Source organism: Botryllus schlosseri, chromosome 8 (genome assembly GCF_051294905.1).
Source record: "Botryllus schlosseri isolate E-star chromosome 8, Bs_hap1, whole genome shotgun sequence".
Taxonomy (NCBI): domain Eukaryota; kingdom Metazoa; phylum Chordata; class Ascidiacea; order Stolidobranchia; family Styelidae; genus Botryllus; species Botryllus schlosseri.
In genome coordinates, this window is record NC_137243.1 from 8510743 (window position 1) to 8526965 (window position 16223).

The 16223-nt window shown below is 40.4% G+C and overlaps 1 protein-coding gene across 1 annotated transcript; it reads right to left on the reverse strand.

Moving 5' to 3' along the window:
• Positions 1-9302: 9302 nt before the first annotated feature.
• On the reverse strand, positions 9303-15529 carry LOC145445243 (palmitoyl-protein thioesterase 1-like). Its single transcript, XM_080323411.1, has 7 exons — positions 14866-15529; positions 14178-14326; positions 14027-14115; positions 11936-12109; positions 11522-11711; positions 11305-11376; positions 9303-9648 (listed from the first exon to the last, which is right to left on the reverse strand). Exons 1-7 carry the CDS (start codon positions 15047-15049, stop codon positions 9526-9528), a joined length of 981 nt encoding a protein of 326 aa, XP_080179537.1. The 5' UTR covers positions 15050-15529; the 3' UTR covers positions 9303-9525.
• Between the last annotated feature and the right edge of the window lie 694 nt (positions 15530-16223).

Sequence of the window (16223 nt, forward strand, 5' to 3'; positions counted from 1 at the left end):
TGAATATCGAAAGTTTCATAAATACCTATAGAAGCTCTCACAACATAATCTTATATCATTCGGTTCGTACGAACATTTGAATAACCTACAACCCAGGGAACTCTCGAATATCGCATGCAACGTTCCATAATTCAGAGATGACGAGTATTGATCACTTAATGCTTCGACCAAAATCCAAAGCCTTGGATAGGAGAGTACTATACGGGCATAATCCATAGGTTAGTAAAATGTATACACATATAATTCCTTCTGCCACGCCGATGGTATAATCATATGATCATCTCTGACATCAGATCACTATCCTCTGGCTTTTCGTATGACTTGAGCATAACATAATTATAACTGCATCCTCTAATAGCTGACAGTTACGTAACTATACAGTGTACGATCCCGATTATAAGATTTTTTCTAAGTTACCAAAGACCTGTCATGCCCTGTGGAAGCTACATAATCTAAAATAACGACACATGATTGATATGTCGTGGACTACTCACACAATACCCTAGCATAAAAACAGCATCGCACTCGCCCCACAAAGAAGATTGGTAATTCGCCACCATGGAAGCGAGTTACTAATCTTTTATAGCAGGAAACACCCAATCTATAAATATACACCAATCAGAAACGAGTACTCGCGGCATCATTGATGCATAACGGTGGTGACTCAACTTTTGTTATTATTTTGGGGGAGGCGATTGAGCAATCGTGATTCAAGAAGTTCAGTTTCATATAAAATCTTAAGCGCCACGAATATAGTTTCACAACCGGACTGTTTCACAACTGTAGATATAGAACTAACGTCATAAATGAATGCGCTTTGTGCGCGAGACCTGGTGGGCCGAAACACATACACATGCAAATACATTGTGTTGAGTTTAATTTGATTTAATCCTACCAAAAACACCTCAAGATTGAGATACAATGACAAGATAGGAAGGTGTTGAAGCAACATATAGTAGTCTTTGATATCATACACCACCTTGACCTAGATGCACACTGAATGAAAAGAAATAGAAAATAACATAAAAAGGACAAGAAATTAAAATCAGCTATGCCTAACATATGTCGATATATCGTTACCTCCGGCCTATCTTCTCGGCTTGCGGATTAACTCCAATGAGGTTATAGTTTTATACCAGGGGAGGTTGCGGTAAATATGAACTACTTATACTTTTTCCGGAGTAATAAAGTAGGTTTAGCCTATACCTGCACTATACTTGCCTGCTCAAGTGGTAATTTTTTGACAAGTACTATACTTACATTCTATTTTAGATTCTTTAAAGTTGAAAGTAGTTTTGAGATATATTTCCATCACATGCACGACTGAAATTGTCAAAACGATTTGTCGAAATAAATAGCCATTGCATCACGGTAACCGAATATATTTTCGAATATTCGCACTTTGCAGCAAGTTTTGGTCATTTTGTGTTTTGCGGATGCACCCCGCAATTTCGAACGTAAAATTCTCGACCATTAAATGTACTTTGTGAAATTGCTTACTCAAGTATACTTCCATATTTTCATTATTTACCCTCGAAGTAGCTTTTGACAGGTCTTGGATATCGCTATTTCTACTTGAAATTGAGTAGAAATTCTCAGGATTAGGCTACTTCCATACTTACCTGAGTAAAAAACGTTGACTAGGCTACTTTCACAGCCGCTGCAGACTACCGCCCTGTATCTATTCGGAATTTTACTTTAAAATATCTTCTCGTCAGCATATCCTCGTTCCTTGCCAATAAGCTGTCTATACTTTCTCCTCGTAATATCGCTTACGCAAAAACATCATAACATATGATATGTCACATGGTAACAGAGAGGCTGAACAGAAGCCTATATACTGTAAAATCTTGGAGAATCAATATATGGAGTGTAGCATTTTGCTTAAAAAAGCGATCGACTACGACACTACGTCATACAATGCTCCTCTCAAACTTGGCGCGTTACTGGTTCCTCAACTATACCTCATGAAACGTTGCCTAATATGGACGCCACCAGATGATTTCAACCTACAACATCTTGTCCTTTCCCACCTGCAAGGGTTAGTTACAGGGATGGTGTGAACGTGAGGTTCACGTTCGTGTTCTGTGTGTGAACCTCGGAAATTTAGAGGTTCGCGTTCACAACAGAACCTTGGTAGGTTCTGCACTGTGAACCTTTTTGGTAAATTGTAATTTGCACTTAATTATAAGATCTTTGGTTCAAGTTTATTGCATTTCAACTGTGGGTCACTCAATGCATGGCGCTGGCAGCATAAAAAATCAACGCTAAACGAGCATGCACTATGACAACTTTAAAAGTTTTACTTGCATTTTTGTTACCAAAAATTTCTCGAAATATCCAGCTTTCCGTTTGTGAATATTTAGTGACTCTCTGCTGTGAGCTTGACCCGCAATCACGCAACATCACGAGCGATATACGTAGTCAGCGAATGATGCTTATTCAACCAATCAATGACATTGATATCATTTTCTGAGGTAAAAAATCGAGCGGGCTTATGGGGTCGATCTCGACTTCATATCTTTACTGTATCATTAAAACCAAATCCGTGCGATTAAGGTGCTGGCTACTGCTATATAACTCGTTGTTTATGGTATCGGTAGCGAGTATAGAAACCCGTTTTACACTCTGCTCAGTATCAATGTAACAATACTCAGATTCCGAACACATTGTCTGGTCTAGCTAAGACCATTAAGGCGTAAACTTATATTTCCTGGTAAGTCCTCGTCGAAATTGTTGGCAAAACGACGAATGTATTGATTTTATGAGATTATTTTATCCTTTGATAACCGCGGTTGATACATTTAGCGACGTTTAAAACGCCAATATGTACTTCAGCAATGCGACATTATGTGGCCCGAGTCTTCGCTAGGTATCGTGTACAATAATATAGGATATCACTTCATTGAAAGACATGGTTGGAATTAGCAATATGACGTCACGAGGTTCACGTTCGGGTTCACACAGAACCTTTCAAAAAGGTTCGCGTTCACACGAACCCGAACCTTTCAGAGGTTCACACCATCCCTATAATAGTTAGGGTTACCATACGTCCTCTTTTAAGAGGATTTGATGTCCTCATTTTTGACTTTTTTGAAAGTGTTCTCGGAGGACGCTCAAATGTCCTCTTTTTGAGAATTTTGAATAAATATAGGGTAAAATTCAGCCGAGATACAGTAAATCAACACTGAAGAAACGCCCTGGTGGCCATTCTTTGCCTTTCTTTTAGTCAACCAACGGAGAATCCAACAAAAGTGTAAATTTCCTGAGACGAGTCGGAAAGATACCTTTTTTTACCAACCACAAAGTCGGGAAAATCCACCATTTTGCGGATTTTCCTTCAGTATTGTAAGCTTGAAAATTTTGAAAAAGGGTCCTCTTTTCAGATTTCCAAAATATGATAACCCTATAGGGGGTTAATATACTTGGCCGGCCCTCTTCACTCTAAACGTCAATGATATCCAGAGGTGGTCAGCCGAAGTACTTCTACTTTTTGCTATACTCAAACAGGTTCCGACTACTCGCACGACTTACTTAAGTCGTAATTGTGTTTTTAGGCTATTTCCACTTCTACTTTTTGCCTAAAGTACTTACGCCTTCCGTGACATGCCACCTCATTTTGTCGCTTGCTTTATTTATATTATCTTCTTTTACATTCAGTGTGCATGCATGCTTCCTCTTTACATCGCCTAGGCCACGGTGGGTGTCTGATTTCAAAGACGACTTCAAGTCGTTTCGACACCTTCTTATCTTTTGATTTCTGGTGTATTGAACTGACAAAAATTGCTAATAAAACCGAACCGAACTGTTTATGCTTTGGATTTTGAGAAGTAGAAAATTGTTAAGTGATATAAGGTTGCATCAATTTTATGTGTGAAATCAACATAATAGCAACGTCTACAAATACATATTTTAGACTGGAGGATTGTATCTATTCGCATCGTCACTTGCATTTCGAAAGTGCTCGCCTCCTTTTAACTACTAAAAGTATGCGATCCGACCAAATCTATTTTTGAAACTAATTTCTTGAGTATTGATTAGACCTTGCATTTTCTTCTTCCGCCTGAAATAGGTCTTACTTGTCTTAGAAAACGCTACTTCTATAGAGTATACTCGTAATTGAGTAGTTATTTTCGGCGCCAATATTTCTACTTTGGGTAGCAATGCGCTGACTAGTTTGACCATCCCTTATTTGAATGATATCCTCGCTCTCAAAAAATCGGTGATGTATACTCTCTTTCTTCGTTATCCAATCTACAATTGCGCAGCAGACGTGATTATAGCAGAAATCGTAACGTAATGTTACGGAACATGCAGGGTCATTCAATCATATAAATCAGTTTTATATGATTGAATTGTAAACCGACCCGTCGTAATAATCGGAGGTCTCAAGATAAAATATCCACATGAGAAAAACGATTTCGCGTTTAATTGCGTATGCCTACTTTTAGACCAGGGGAGGGAAACATACGGCCCGCGAAGGGATGTTGAGCGGCCCGCAGAGAGTTTTCACGGTGAAAGTGAAATTCTGAAAGTGTTGACAAATTTTATGCGTCACACCATGAATCCAAGTTTGCTGCCAACTTGAGAAAGATGGTTATGAAACTGTACTTGTTCTGTTCGGGTCTGCATACATTTGCAAGCAAACATTCCTGACCCTGACCATTAGCATGACAAAGCTGCGATTCAATCTAACTGATGTTCACGTACACTGTGCAGTCTTAAATAATGGTTTCTACATCCGACATGCAGCCAAATTTCGAATAACTTGTTGACAACTTTCATTGACCACAGATGTCTGATTGACTTCAACAGCTATCGAAGTGCATTAGGTTAATCAATTATTTAAATACTGTTTTGGTGTCTAGCCTATGCTTAAAACTTAAAGTTTACATTAAATGCGACTTATTCCTTGTATCAGTGGATAAATACGCGATTGATGTATCGATTCTGTAATCCGGCAGGCCAAGAACTATATTTTCCCACATCAGGCTCGCCGACCGGAGAAGTTGCCCGCCCCTGTTTTAGACGCTCAACAGGTTCATGATTAGGACTATATAGGCCGGTGGTCGGGATCCTACGGCTCGCGAGCCATATATGGCTCTTTTGGATATAAGATATGGCTCTTTGACAAATATTTATTTTTGTACTGAATTGATCAGTATTGCAGCGACTTGTTGGTAAATCTTCATCACGGCCAGAATAATTATTCTCGGGGCAGTATAAACAATACATGTCTTTGAGAGGTAAAGACAATATCGTCTTCGGGTCTAGGGGCTTGGAGCCCCTCTTTTCAAAATCATCAAATTTTAGTTACTCTCACGCTGGCGGCCAATATCGCTCGCGAATTCTATTTACCCGGCTCGAAATCTTGAATTGTGCGATACGTTGATCAATCAAAGAGCATAGCATAAATGGCGACGCCCATTATTTCAAAACGCAGTTTTGAAATTCGCATTGTCTTTCTGATCTACGGCGCGAAATGAACTGCTGTCATTTGTCACAATTACTAACTCGAATTACAAACAACATCATAGCTATCCAAGTTCCTGATTGGTAGGCATAGCTCTGTGCAGTACCAGCGATAAAATGTAGGCGTGCAGCGCAACGTTATGTTACCGCTGAATACTTTGAGAATTGAGAAGTCGATAACTATTTAGATTTTCAGAATCAGCGTGACAGTCACATTCGATTGATGTCAGTTATAATAAATTCTAAGTTACTTACGATGAATAACGTTATCAATAGCTAGGCTTGGCCCGTCTGTGCCTTACCTCTCGTTTCGAACTTTATTTTCGTACAATAAATGCCAGTTTTACAGAGAAAATTTGGCGCACACGAGGAATCCCATTTAGTTAGTTCGAATTAGTGCCACCCTGATGCCACGAATTTTCAATTGTGACGTAACAGTTGATTGGCATGTATGGCTCTTTGGGAGCTGAGATGGAAAAATAGGGCCAATATGGCTCTTCGGACAACAAAGGTTCCTATGACCATTGACCACTGATAGACGTACGCGCGACTCCGAATTTTCTTAAAATCACATTTTCGGTCAATTTCGATCAACATTTTGGACATGCAACGGCGTGTGTCACTATAGAACTTTGGATATGTTGTTAAAATATGATTAGTATTTTATCAAGATCATAACGAAATAATGATGTTGCATCCAAACGTTGGGAAATTGCGTACCGTGGGGTCTTCAAAAATGACTTTTTTTTCTCAAATTGTACTGGCTATACTTGATAAAATTGTAAGGTTATCTAATCTAAGCCTACACACCGTGAATTTTGTTCAATTCCAGCCAGTAGCCGCATTGCTACAGTAGAACAAAGTTTCTATTTATTATATAAAAATAAATTGACAAAAATTTCAAATTTTCTGTTCACCCCATGAAAGTGTTAGGCCGTATATAGAAACGATGTTCACCAAATTTGGTTCAATTCCAACCAGTGGAAGCGGAGTTATTGCCGTCGAAAAATTTGGATCATCAATAACATACAGTACACGATACCTAGCGACGACTCGGGCCACATAATGCCGCAATGCTGAATTAGCCTACATATTGACGTTTTAAACGTCGCCAAATGTATCAACTGGGCCAATCAAATGATATAATAATCCCATAAGATTAATATCTTCCGTCGCTTTGCCAACAATTTCGACGAGGACCTGCTAGGGAATATAAGCTTTACGCCTAACGGTCTAGGCCAGACCGGACAATGTATTCGGCGTCTGAGTATTGCTACGTTGATATTGAGCAGAGTGTAAAACAGGTTTCTATAATTGCTACCGATATTACCCCATTAACAAGTTATGCAGCTGTAGCCAACACCCCAATCGCACGGATTTGTTTTTAATCGATTGCGGACTCCCATATTCGCAGCATGACGACGACGTGACCGAGCCTTAGCACGGCGACCACGTACACTGAATTCTCTTCGCAACTTCATATCTCCGATCGCCCGACACCGATATACTTGTTTTTCTACGTAGATAGAGGCAGCTATACTGTATCTGTCTAACTACGTATTCCACCTGTAGAACGAAAGATGAGCCGAACGAAACTCTGCACAACCGACGGAACCATTATTCATGATGGGACCATGAACCGAACCGAGCCGAATCACCTCGACGTCGACGAGAAAAGCGGGAAATGCGCTCAAACGCAGATCACCCTTCACCTAATCTTGTCGAGACGCTTTCGACTTTCTGCTCTACATTACCCGCTAACGCATCCGAGAATCTACTAGACTTCTCACGGACTTCAACTATACTACACGACTTGCGAAATATGGATAGCGAAAGAGCTAATTCGTGCAACGATGTCAACGTGCGTGTCAATAGCGCTCGAAGTTCAATCGAAATGCCGAGATTCCGGTAACCCTTTGCCAGTATACTTGTCGAACAATTCCGCTCCGTGATGTTAAGACATGTTGAGACATTCTCATAGCAAAAGCCGCATATTCATTTGTATGTTCCATGTGTATTGGCCGTTTTTAAGTTAACTCTGATGAATTCTTATCGTTATTTAACGCAATAAGTCACGACAGGACGTTACATATCCCAACTGTTGTAAGGTTGATCATCACGTGATATGATATTACTACTTCGACTTATGTTAGCGAATTATGACGTTATCTCTTACGCCCAAAAGCTTTCGCAACTCATACCTACTTGCGTACCATATAGGATTAGACAACGCTTGTAGTTGGGCAATTCTAAATAAATCTCACTCAACCGTTAATCGGTCAACTATACTTTCTCGCCACCGAAACTCTGTAGGCCTAACGTGCATGGCACTTGAATGTGTTGCCTCGCCATTTAGTGAATCCCTCTTCTAGTATTATTCACTATTCACTCCGATGGTATCGGCTACGCTAGTAAATCCAAACGCTCTTTCTCTGGGTCGCGCAGATTCCAGATAACTTTAATTCGAATTCAAAATCACACTTCGAATTCAAAGTCACACGTCCCAAACGATTATACAATTACGCACACGTGTTTTTGAAATGATAATCACACCGTTCATCACTCGATCCAGTTTATTCTGTCCACATCAAGTTTTGATCTGCACTGAAATGTTTTTCACAATTCAAACGAATAAGGGCCCGTATGACGCCTCAACCGACAGGCTTATACCTGGCAGACTTCCCATCGAGCGTCTCGACGAATTGACGCCACCGCAAGTTGATATTTCGCGAACCAACTCTGTGTCGGCCAGTGACCGTATTATTCGTACTCCACATCACTTGAATGATTTTGTGTTGTCACCAGTATTTAAAATGGATATTTAGTGTGTTACTCATTCACTTTTCCGCCATCACTTGTATTTTTTCACAACAGGCTTCTTAATCTCATGTATGTTCTATAAATCGTATCTTGAGCCTTTCACATTGTAAAGTGCATCATTATCGCTAAACGAATAATTGTGTCGTTTATAGCTTTACCACCACGCCCATCTCACTTTCATTAGTCGTTAGAACATTTAGAATTGAACTCGTATTCGAAACCTAATCTGTAATCACTACCGTGTCATGCTGGTAGGGTCCTTCATTCGTAGTTATATCGTTGACTGATGTAGTGTCCATATTATATCCTAAAGCTTTTACCAACCAGGGGGGCCCTTGTAGCGTACCGCTCCATGATTGGCCTATAATTACCCTCGCTGATTACTGATTATGTTACTGCTACGTCTTGTGTTGGACTCTTTTATGGAGTCGCTTTTAGTCACCGTCCGAGCCAGTCGTCTTTTAGTCTCCGTCGGACGAGCATCGTCGTGTTTTAGTTGTTTTAATGAAAAGGTAATGCTGACGTGTCTACTTTTGTCTGTACCGAGCCGCGGACCAAGAAGAACGCGCGCCCACGACGGAACACGCTATAGTAGTATGGACCGCTGAGTTGCGACGGCCAACTGATGTAGCTGTTATGTATTACCCTCTGTACCTACCATGTACTAGCTGCTTACGTATCGCGCGTGTGAACTAGAGAGCTAATGTTACAAGAGTTAACTGAATCAGCTAACCTTTTGGATATATTTCTTTCGTATTTGTAAATCTGACTCATCTATGAACACCACGCACGTTACTGCAATACCCTACTAGAATCTTCCAAAGCTGCTCCCCGGGGTCGGTTCAACGTGCAAAGTAGTATTACGTCGGAAATATTAATACCGTAGCCGTTTCGTGTGTCAGAAGAGGCAATATACTTATCACATCGGGAGGTTTCTTGTCCCATACCATACCAATCCATGTTATGCCCTATCACAACCCGTTTCCGAGAAGCACGACTTCCACGACACATTTACCACCAAGTTTCATTTGTTGACAAAGCCCAAATATTACGAGAAAATTGCATATTCTGTCACCGAAGAAAAGTAGGTTGACCGTACGCGCACAACGATAAATCGTAAAGTGACGATCGGTTTATAAGAAACGAAAAACAGCTAAAACTTTAAAATCAGACACATACAGAGGTCGCCGCATAGTTAACTTATATGATTTCCACCGCTTCTTCCCGCCAGCTCTAGTACAGGTAAGGCATGATGTTCGCAATGAACCACTGGTTGCTGAACTGCAAGTGTTCGCCTTCAGTTGCGAGAAAAACGAGTTTACCAGCTTCGTCCATCGTTTTCAGACCCAACTGATCCTGAAACATGCGATTATCATTGATCAGAGATAGGGGTCGAGTCGGTGAAAGGAGAAACATTAAGCAACAAAGTACAGCTACTTACACTATACGTAAGTGGTTACTACTTCTAGTAACCCTACAACTTCTTACATTTTAGATTTTGTCACGTAGAAAGTAATTTCGGGACAGTTTTGCATCAGTTTTATGACTGAATTCGCCCTAAATACCGGCCGACGTTGCCACCGATTAACGGTGGAGGTTTATAATTTCCAGAATCGGATCTATTTATGGCAACAGCAGTCATTCCGTGATGGCGACCGTGGCTGTGAAGTCGGAGTCAGAGTTCGGTTAAATAGTGGCGAGATAGCGCAGTGGTATAATCCGCGGCTGCAACACCAATGGGTGCGGGTTCGAGTCCGACCGAGGTGGACTTCCGAATTCCGATACCTAAGTGTTGGAGGTTTACCTAGGCTCCTCCTCGCCACCTCATCCGCGTCAGCGGTGTCTTACAAAAGCCTAGAGGTGGGCCGTGCTATAAGTCGGCAGTTACGGAAGATGTGAAGAATATCGGCCTGGTGTAAATGACCATAGCAGTCGACAAACACCATGAATACCCCAAAACAAACAAACAAACAGTTCGGTTAAATTTTCTCTTGTAGGAGTCGGAGTCACAGAACATTTGTAGCCACTCTTTGGAGTCGGAGAAGCACGTATTTTACATGTATTTTAAAATCGAACCAAATTTTACAAAGAAGTGCCATTGCAGTTACAGAAGTTATCAGGTTTTACGTTTTCGAACCATCACGAACTTAATTTCGTTCTGTGCGTAGAGTTTTCATAATTTCTGCGTCTGCGATGTCTTAAACTGTAACAGAGGTACAATTTTCCAAGTAGATTTACAAGAATGTCGGAGTTCTGAGTAGAAAATATCAGGAGGCGGAGCTGGAGTCATAGAATTTAAAATTCCCGGAAACGGCATATTGAAAACCAGCAATTAGGAAACTCTTCATCGCCGATCGTCGGAATGGCACAGTTAAAATCTACTTCTTCAAACAACTTACTTTAATACTTTTCGTACCTTTCGTTTCTACTTCAACCCAAGTAGTTTTAGAATGTCTTGAAAATCGCTAGTTCTACTTCAACTAGAAATATACTGCTTATAAACAGCTTTAACTTACTACATTTTCACTAGAGGGGGACAAAGTAGTCGTCGATAATACTCAACTAGAAGACGAAGCAATGCCGCGAATTCCTAATCAATTTACAAGTAGAAGTAGGGATATTCAAGACACAATAAAATGCCTGTAGGAAATTTGGACCAGGCGACGGAGAGTTGTGTTGGCCAATCGCCAGTGACAGATTTTGGTATTGAAATATGCGTCTTCTCATCTCAACACAGAATGACTAATACCACAGCAAATCAGTGCAACTGCCAAAATCATATTTCGTCACCGAAACGCACGGCTCAATCGCCTTGGTTATTACCACTATTTCACCAACGAATGTGACGCAAATTTACCCAAACACTACTTCGTACCTGGGCAAAACGTAGCAGTGCATTAAGCGGTTCAATTTTACACAGCCTACTTGAGTATTAAGAATTTTGAAACCTTTGTTCTATATTGCCACAAATAAGCAATATAGAACTACAGAACATGCCGCTATGTCACTTACTGTTTGATAAAGTTGAGTCTCTTGCAATGTTAACACTTGGTTGTCCTTTCCGGGCGCATAGAATCCGAACCACTACAAAAACAATTCGGAGCTCACCCAAATGAATTCTCAGAATTTCGTTTCAGCAAACTCATTAATTAACAGCGACAAAACAAACGTAAAACAATCACAATCCACCGGCGCGTGACGCATTACGAATTCAATTACAATGACCTACCTCGCTCTCTTGAGGCTGCACCATCGTGTCGTTGAGAAATTTCACCATGACAAAGTTATTTAATGACGTCAGTCGGCTGACGTATGTTTCGTTGCGTACATTTTCGTTATTTACTCCGGGCAGGAAGATGCACTGCGAGCGGTATTTGTCTTCGTTGATGGGATCGTGCCAATACTCGGCTTGCACGAGACTGGAAAACGAAACTAGTCATGCTAAAGGAAACGAAATAGTGCATATAGGTTCAGCACGAGATCTATCAATCACAAATCCGCGATGTAAAATCACGCAACAGAATTCGACAAAATATGCTGAAGATGCACTCCAAAAATTGAAAACGCGTCAAGAAACTATAAAGCAGAACACAAACCACAAACTGCTAGTTTAGTCTAATTGCAACTGAAAGCGTTCGCATACTTGTTTTGTACCGCGGGAACGTAGGCTCCAAGATTTAGCATTCGACGAACGTAGTCGCACATCACGACGTCGTCTCCCATGCAATTGGGGAATCCGTAAACGCCTTGATGCTGGCCTCCGATTGAGGTCAAGTTATAGACCTTCACACCATCGCATTGCTGCACAATAGCTCGCCTGGAACAGCGTTCGACACTATTGATTCGGCTGATTATATTATTATATATACATGTAATCTACAGAATAAGGTAATTGACAATACAACTGCACAAATGCGCACAAATATCATAAGTTAGCGAAGAAGCTATGATGATCATAGTGGTCTAGAATGCATATCATGGTAACAGTGCATACAGTAGAATAAGGGATTCAATGAGAAATGAAGCATCGTACAGTCACACACCTGTAGGCTTAACAGGATGAAAAGTTGTTGAAACTATTTTACAGAATCAACTATTGATCTCATGATGTTATTCCATATAAAAATAGATGCACAAACGTTGCAGTCCTGATTTTGGATAGAGATCTTTGACTTCGGTTTTTAAATCACAAAGCTCTATTCCAGCAAGTATAGTACAAGCCAGTCATGAGGACCGGATGTCGTCAATAATGAAGAGCATCTACTTTTTGGAGTAGTCAAGTCGGTTTCGCCTACCTGCACTACTCGCTCAAGTGGTTGTTTTAGAATACCTCCACTTCCACTTCAAGGTACCTTTCAATACAAAATCCATTGCAACAGTACATATAATAAAACTCGAAGACTTTTCGGCTGCCTCTTCTCAAGAGTTATCGGCACACTAACGGGATTCAAACAGATTCAAGAGCAAAACCAATAAGGTAAGAGTATGACGAAACAATCATTACACGCCATGGAATTCACATTGTAACCATGACAACAACAAACTTTGAAATATACTACTTCAACAGTATATTTGACAAAATCAGTTACTTTTTAGAAATTGGATTTGGAAAAATATAAAGTAATTTTGGGATGAGCTTGAGTATGTCTGAATCTCTGGATAGAAATTGTTATTAAGAACTGCGAAAAGTATCCTATCCCCGTCCGTATGATTGTAACTGAATATATGTGTTCGATGAATGGACCCGTTATGTAGTATCATCGGTCAGTTTGTGCTACTTGCAAAAACAAGTTTTTCAATTTCGGCAGTAGCCACCTCCGATTCAGCAATAAGTATACGACCCCTCGACCAAATCTAATTTTGGAAACTCGGGTACTTTTCAAACTTTCATTTTCTACTTCCACTTGAAGTAGTTTTGACATGTCTTGCAAATCTTTGATGAGGGCGAATACTATGAACGAATTAGTAGCTTCAACTTGAAGACGTTTCGCAGCAACAGAGTTAGGCCTACAGCTCTCATACTTGATTGTATTGCAAATCAAGCAAGCGATAATGTTAGGCCATTCGGCCGGCTAACAATGTTAATGTTGGGCAGTTCCAAATAAAAGGGCATCGTTATTAATGTTATTATAATGACTAACAACTGTTGCATGTCGTTGTTGCGATCCATACGAGGTTAACTATAATTTATGAAATAGCTAGTGATCACAATTGAATGGGTAACGCAATGACGACCTAATCTATTATAATTTTAAAGGAAAAATAGCCTCTATTGTTGGTCATTTCCTTTACGTCAATTACTTCCACTGAAACCATTTGCAATGGATATATAGCTTACCATTCTGCAAACCGAGTGATCTTATGCTCTCGAAATTCTAACTACCCGAACGTGACCAATGATCATCCGGTCTCCCCTTGAGGAAGATTACATCAAGTCAATGCATATTTTTGGCTCACATATAGGCCTACCCAGTCAATGGGAAACAGGAGACATCGTTATTTCACAATAACTGCATATGCGGCATGTAATGCGGTCATAACAGTGCACGTCTTTTGCTTCAATACTATGACTATTAATCTTAGCCGTTGAGACTTATCTTGGTGCAAGCGATATAAAAAAGATATATTTCCTTGTTGAACTGTATCGTGCATCTGCATCATGCATTATTGTATACAAATGTAATGATCGCAATGCCAATTTGGAGCACGGCTTGTAACAAGTTAACGAACTCACAAGAATTGTGCCCCCTGCGAGAATCCCATAGCGTTGAAACCATTTTGTAGGTTTGCATCCGCCCTGATAGTTTTGCACGCCAACTCAATCTGTAAATTACACATTCCATAAACAAGGAACATACCGCGTAGCTATCAAAATTGCAATTCACCTGTTCCGGTACTGGCATTAGGAAACCGTTCAGGGTATCTTCCGTGAAAGAATTTCCGATTTCCAATGACAAAATATAAATTCCCGGAATTTCAGCTTCAATCATCTTCATGATTCGACCCATACTCAGAGGATTGCAGCACGAATCACCTGTGTTTGAATCAAAATCATGATTTTTATGTAAATTTGAAGAACACATCTACAGGATAGTTCAGATCACATGAATCATGAACACATTTTGAAAGGTGGAATATCATTTCAGCAATTAAATAATCCCAGGTTCGGTTCAATTGAGAAATACAAAATTGTGGGGCAAGATGGCACCGTTTCGTTAAAATGCAAATGAGTGGATCCCATGAGTGTAATCATTGCTATATTTTTCGTAGCTGGGAAGGGAATATATTAATAAAATAATATTCGATTCTGCGCAAACGTGAATTTTACCAGTTCTGCAACATACGCGTCTCTCATAATACCGGTAATGTAAATATTGGTTTCTAATACTGACATGAAAAAGCATAACCTGATAATATGTTCCTGGGAATTTGTCATCTGTCGATAGCATTGATGCTAAAAAGGGGGCTGGGGCATGGTGTGCGTGTTTCATGCACTAGATAACACAATAAGCTATGCTGCAAAATTTCAGCGGGCACTACTCTGACACAATATCAACAAAATAAAAGTCTTACCCATTCCATGCCATATCACTAATGGTGTTGGAGTTCCAGCATCAGATAATTGCAGACAAAGTATAGTAAATACTAATGCAAAAATATGCGACTGTCCCGCCATTACAGACTGTGCGTAAGTACAGATACCCACTATAAAAAGGAACACTTGAAGTGGTATAAATTTGAATACAGATGGGGACATGGGACACGCCTGCAACAATGGTGGTGGTGCTAATACTGTACAGTACTAAACGAGTACCGTTAATTGATCAGCAGTGGAGGAGGGGATATAGGGTATCCTGGGTACTGCTCTATACTGGGACACTGGGTAGGATAGGGGTGCTGGGGTGCATTGAAAATTAAATTGCATTGGCAGAGCATAATGCCCGTAATACAACAATTACTATGCAAGACACCTCGACAAAATAGCTCGCTATCGTATCTGGATGAGTCAAATACTATACATAGCGACACTGCTCGATTTCTACCGGGCTAGGCAAAGCAAGCCAAACTCAACTTTTCCAAACGCAAGTCAGCTCTAACAATGCAATATCCCTGTAGTTTGTTTGTTTTCCCGGCTGATTGAGTAAACAAACAGGCTCTCTCTCCTTCTCTCTAGATTTGCTGAGCTGCATGAGCCATAACGCGAAGTATACGCCACCGTGGAAATCCAAATACCGGTAGGTGGATTTTTACAACAGTTCGTTGAAGTATAGATAACTAACCTACGGTTACGCTAGGTTAGTTATCTATAGTTGAAGCAGAATATATACGGAGATGAAGTTGCACCACAACATGCTAAGATGCTCTCAATTTGAAACTCGATATTGAGACAAAGACCAAAACAGTCGTACGAGGCGTCACACGTCATCGTTTCCATCACTTGAAAAGATATATACATAATATGAAATTTACTCACATAAAGAGCTATAATCACAAGGCCGAAAGCAATATGAGATCGCATGGAATGAAACTGCATCAACGAACAAAGACTATTCGATTGTGTTAAAGGACGAAAATGTTTTTCGTCGTTGAAGGCAGGTTGTTGTCGTCGTTCTTAATATCCATCATCGTCTTTCGACTGAATTGGTCATATTGTACACCAGGCCTGTATAATTCCTGAGCTGCCCGCTTTTGTTCTGGGATTCTGTAATGAAGTCACCGTTCCTGCCGATTGTTTGGCTAGCAGGGGCATATATGCCTCGCCAATATCCAGTATAGTAGTAGTTGGACTCAAACTAGCCAGCCAATGGTGCTGTGGAGCGTACCTCGTATACTGTCACCCAAAGACAGGCGATTAGTCCCCGGACAAAGAAAGTCTACGGTTCTGCACAAACGCTCCAGAGAAAGGCCTATATATGATAGTCTATTTATAT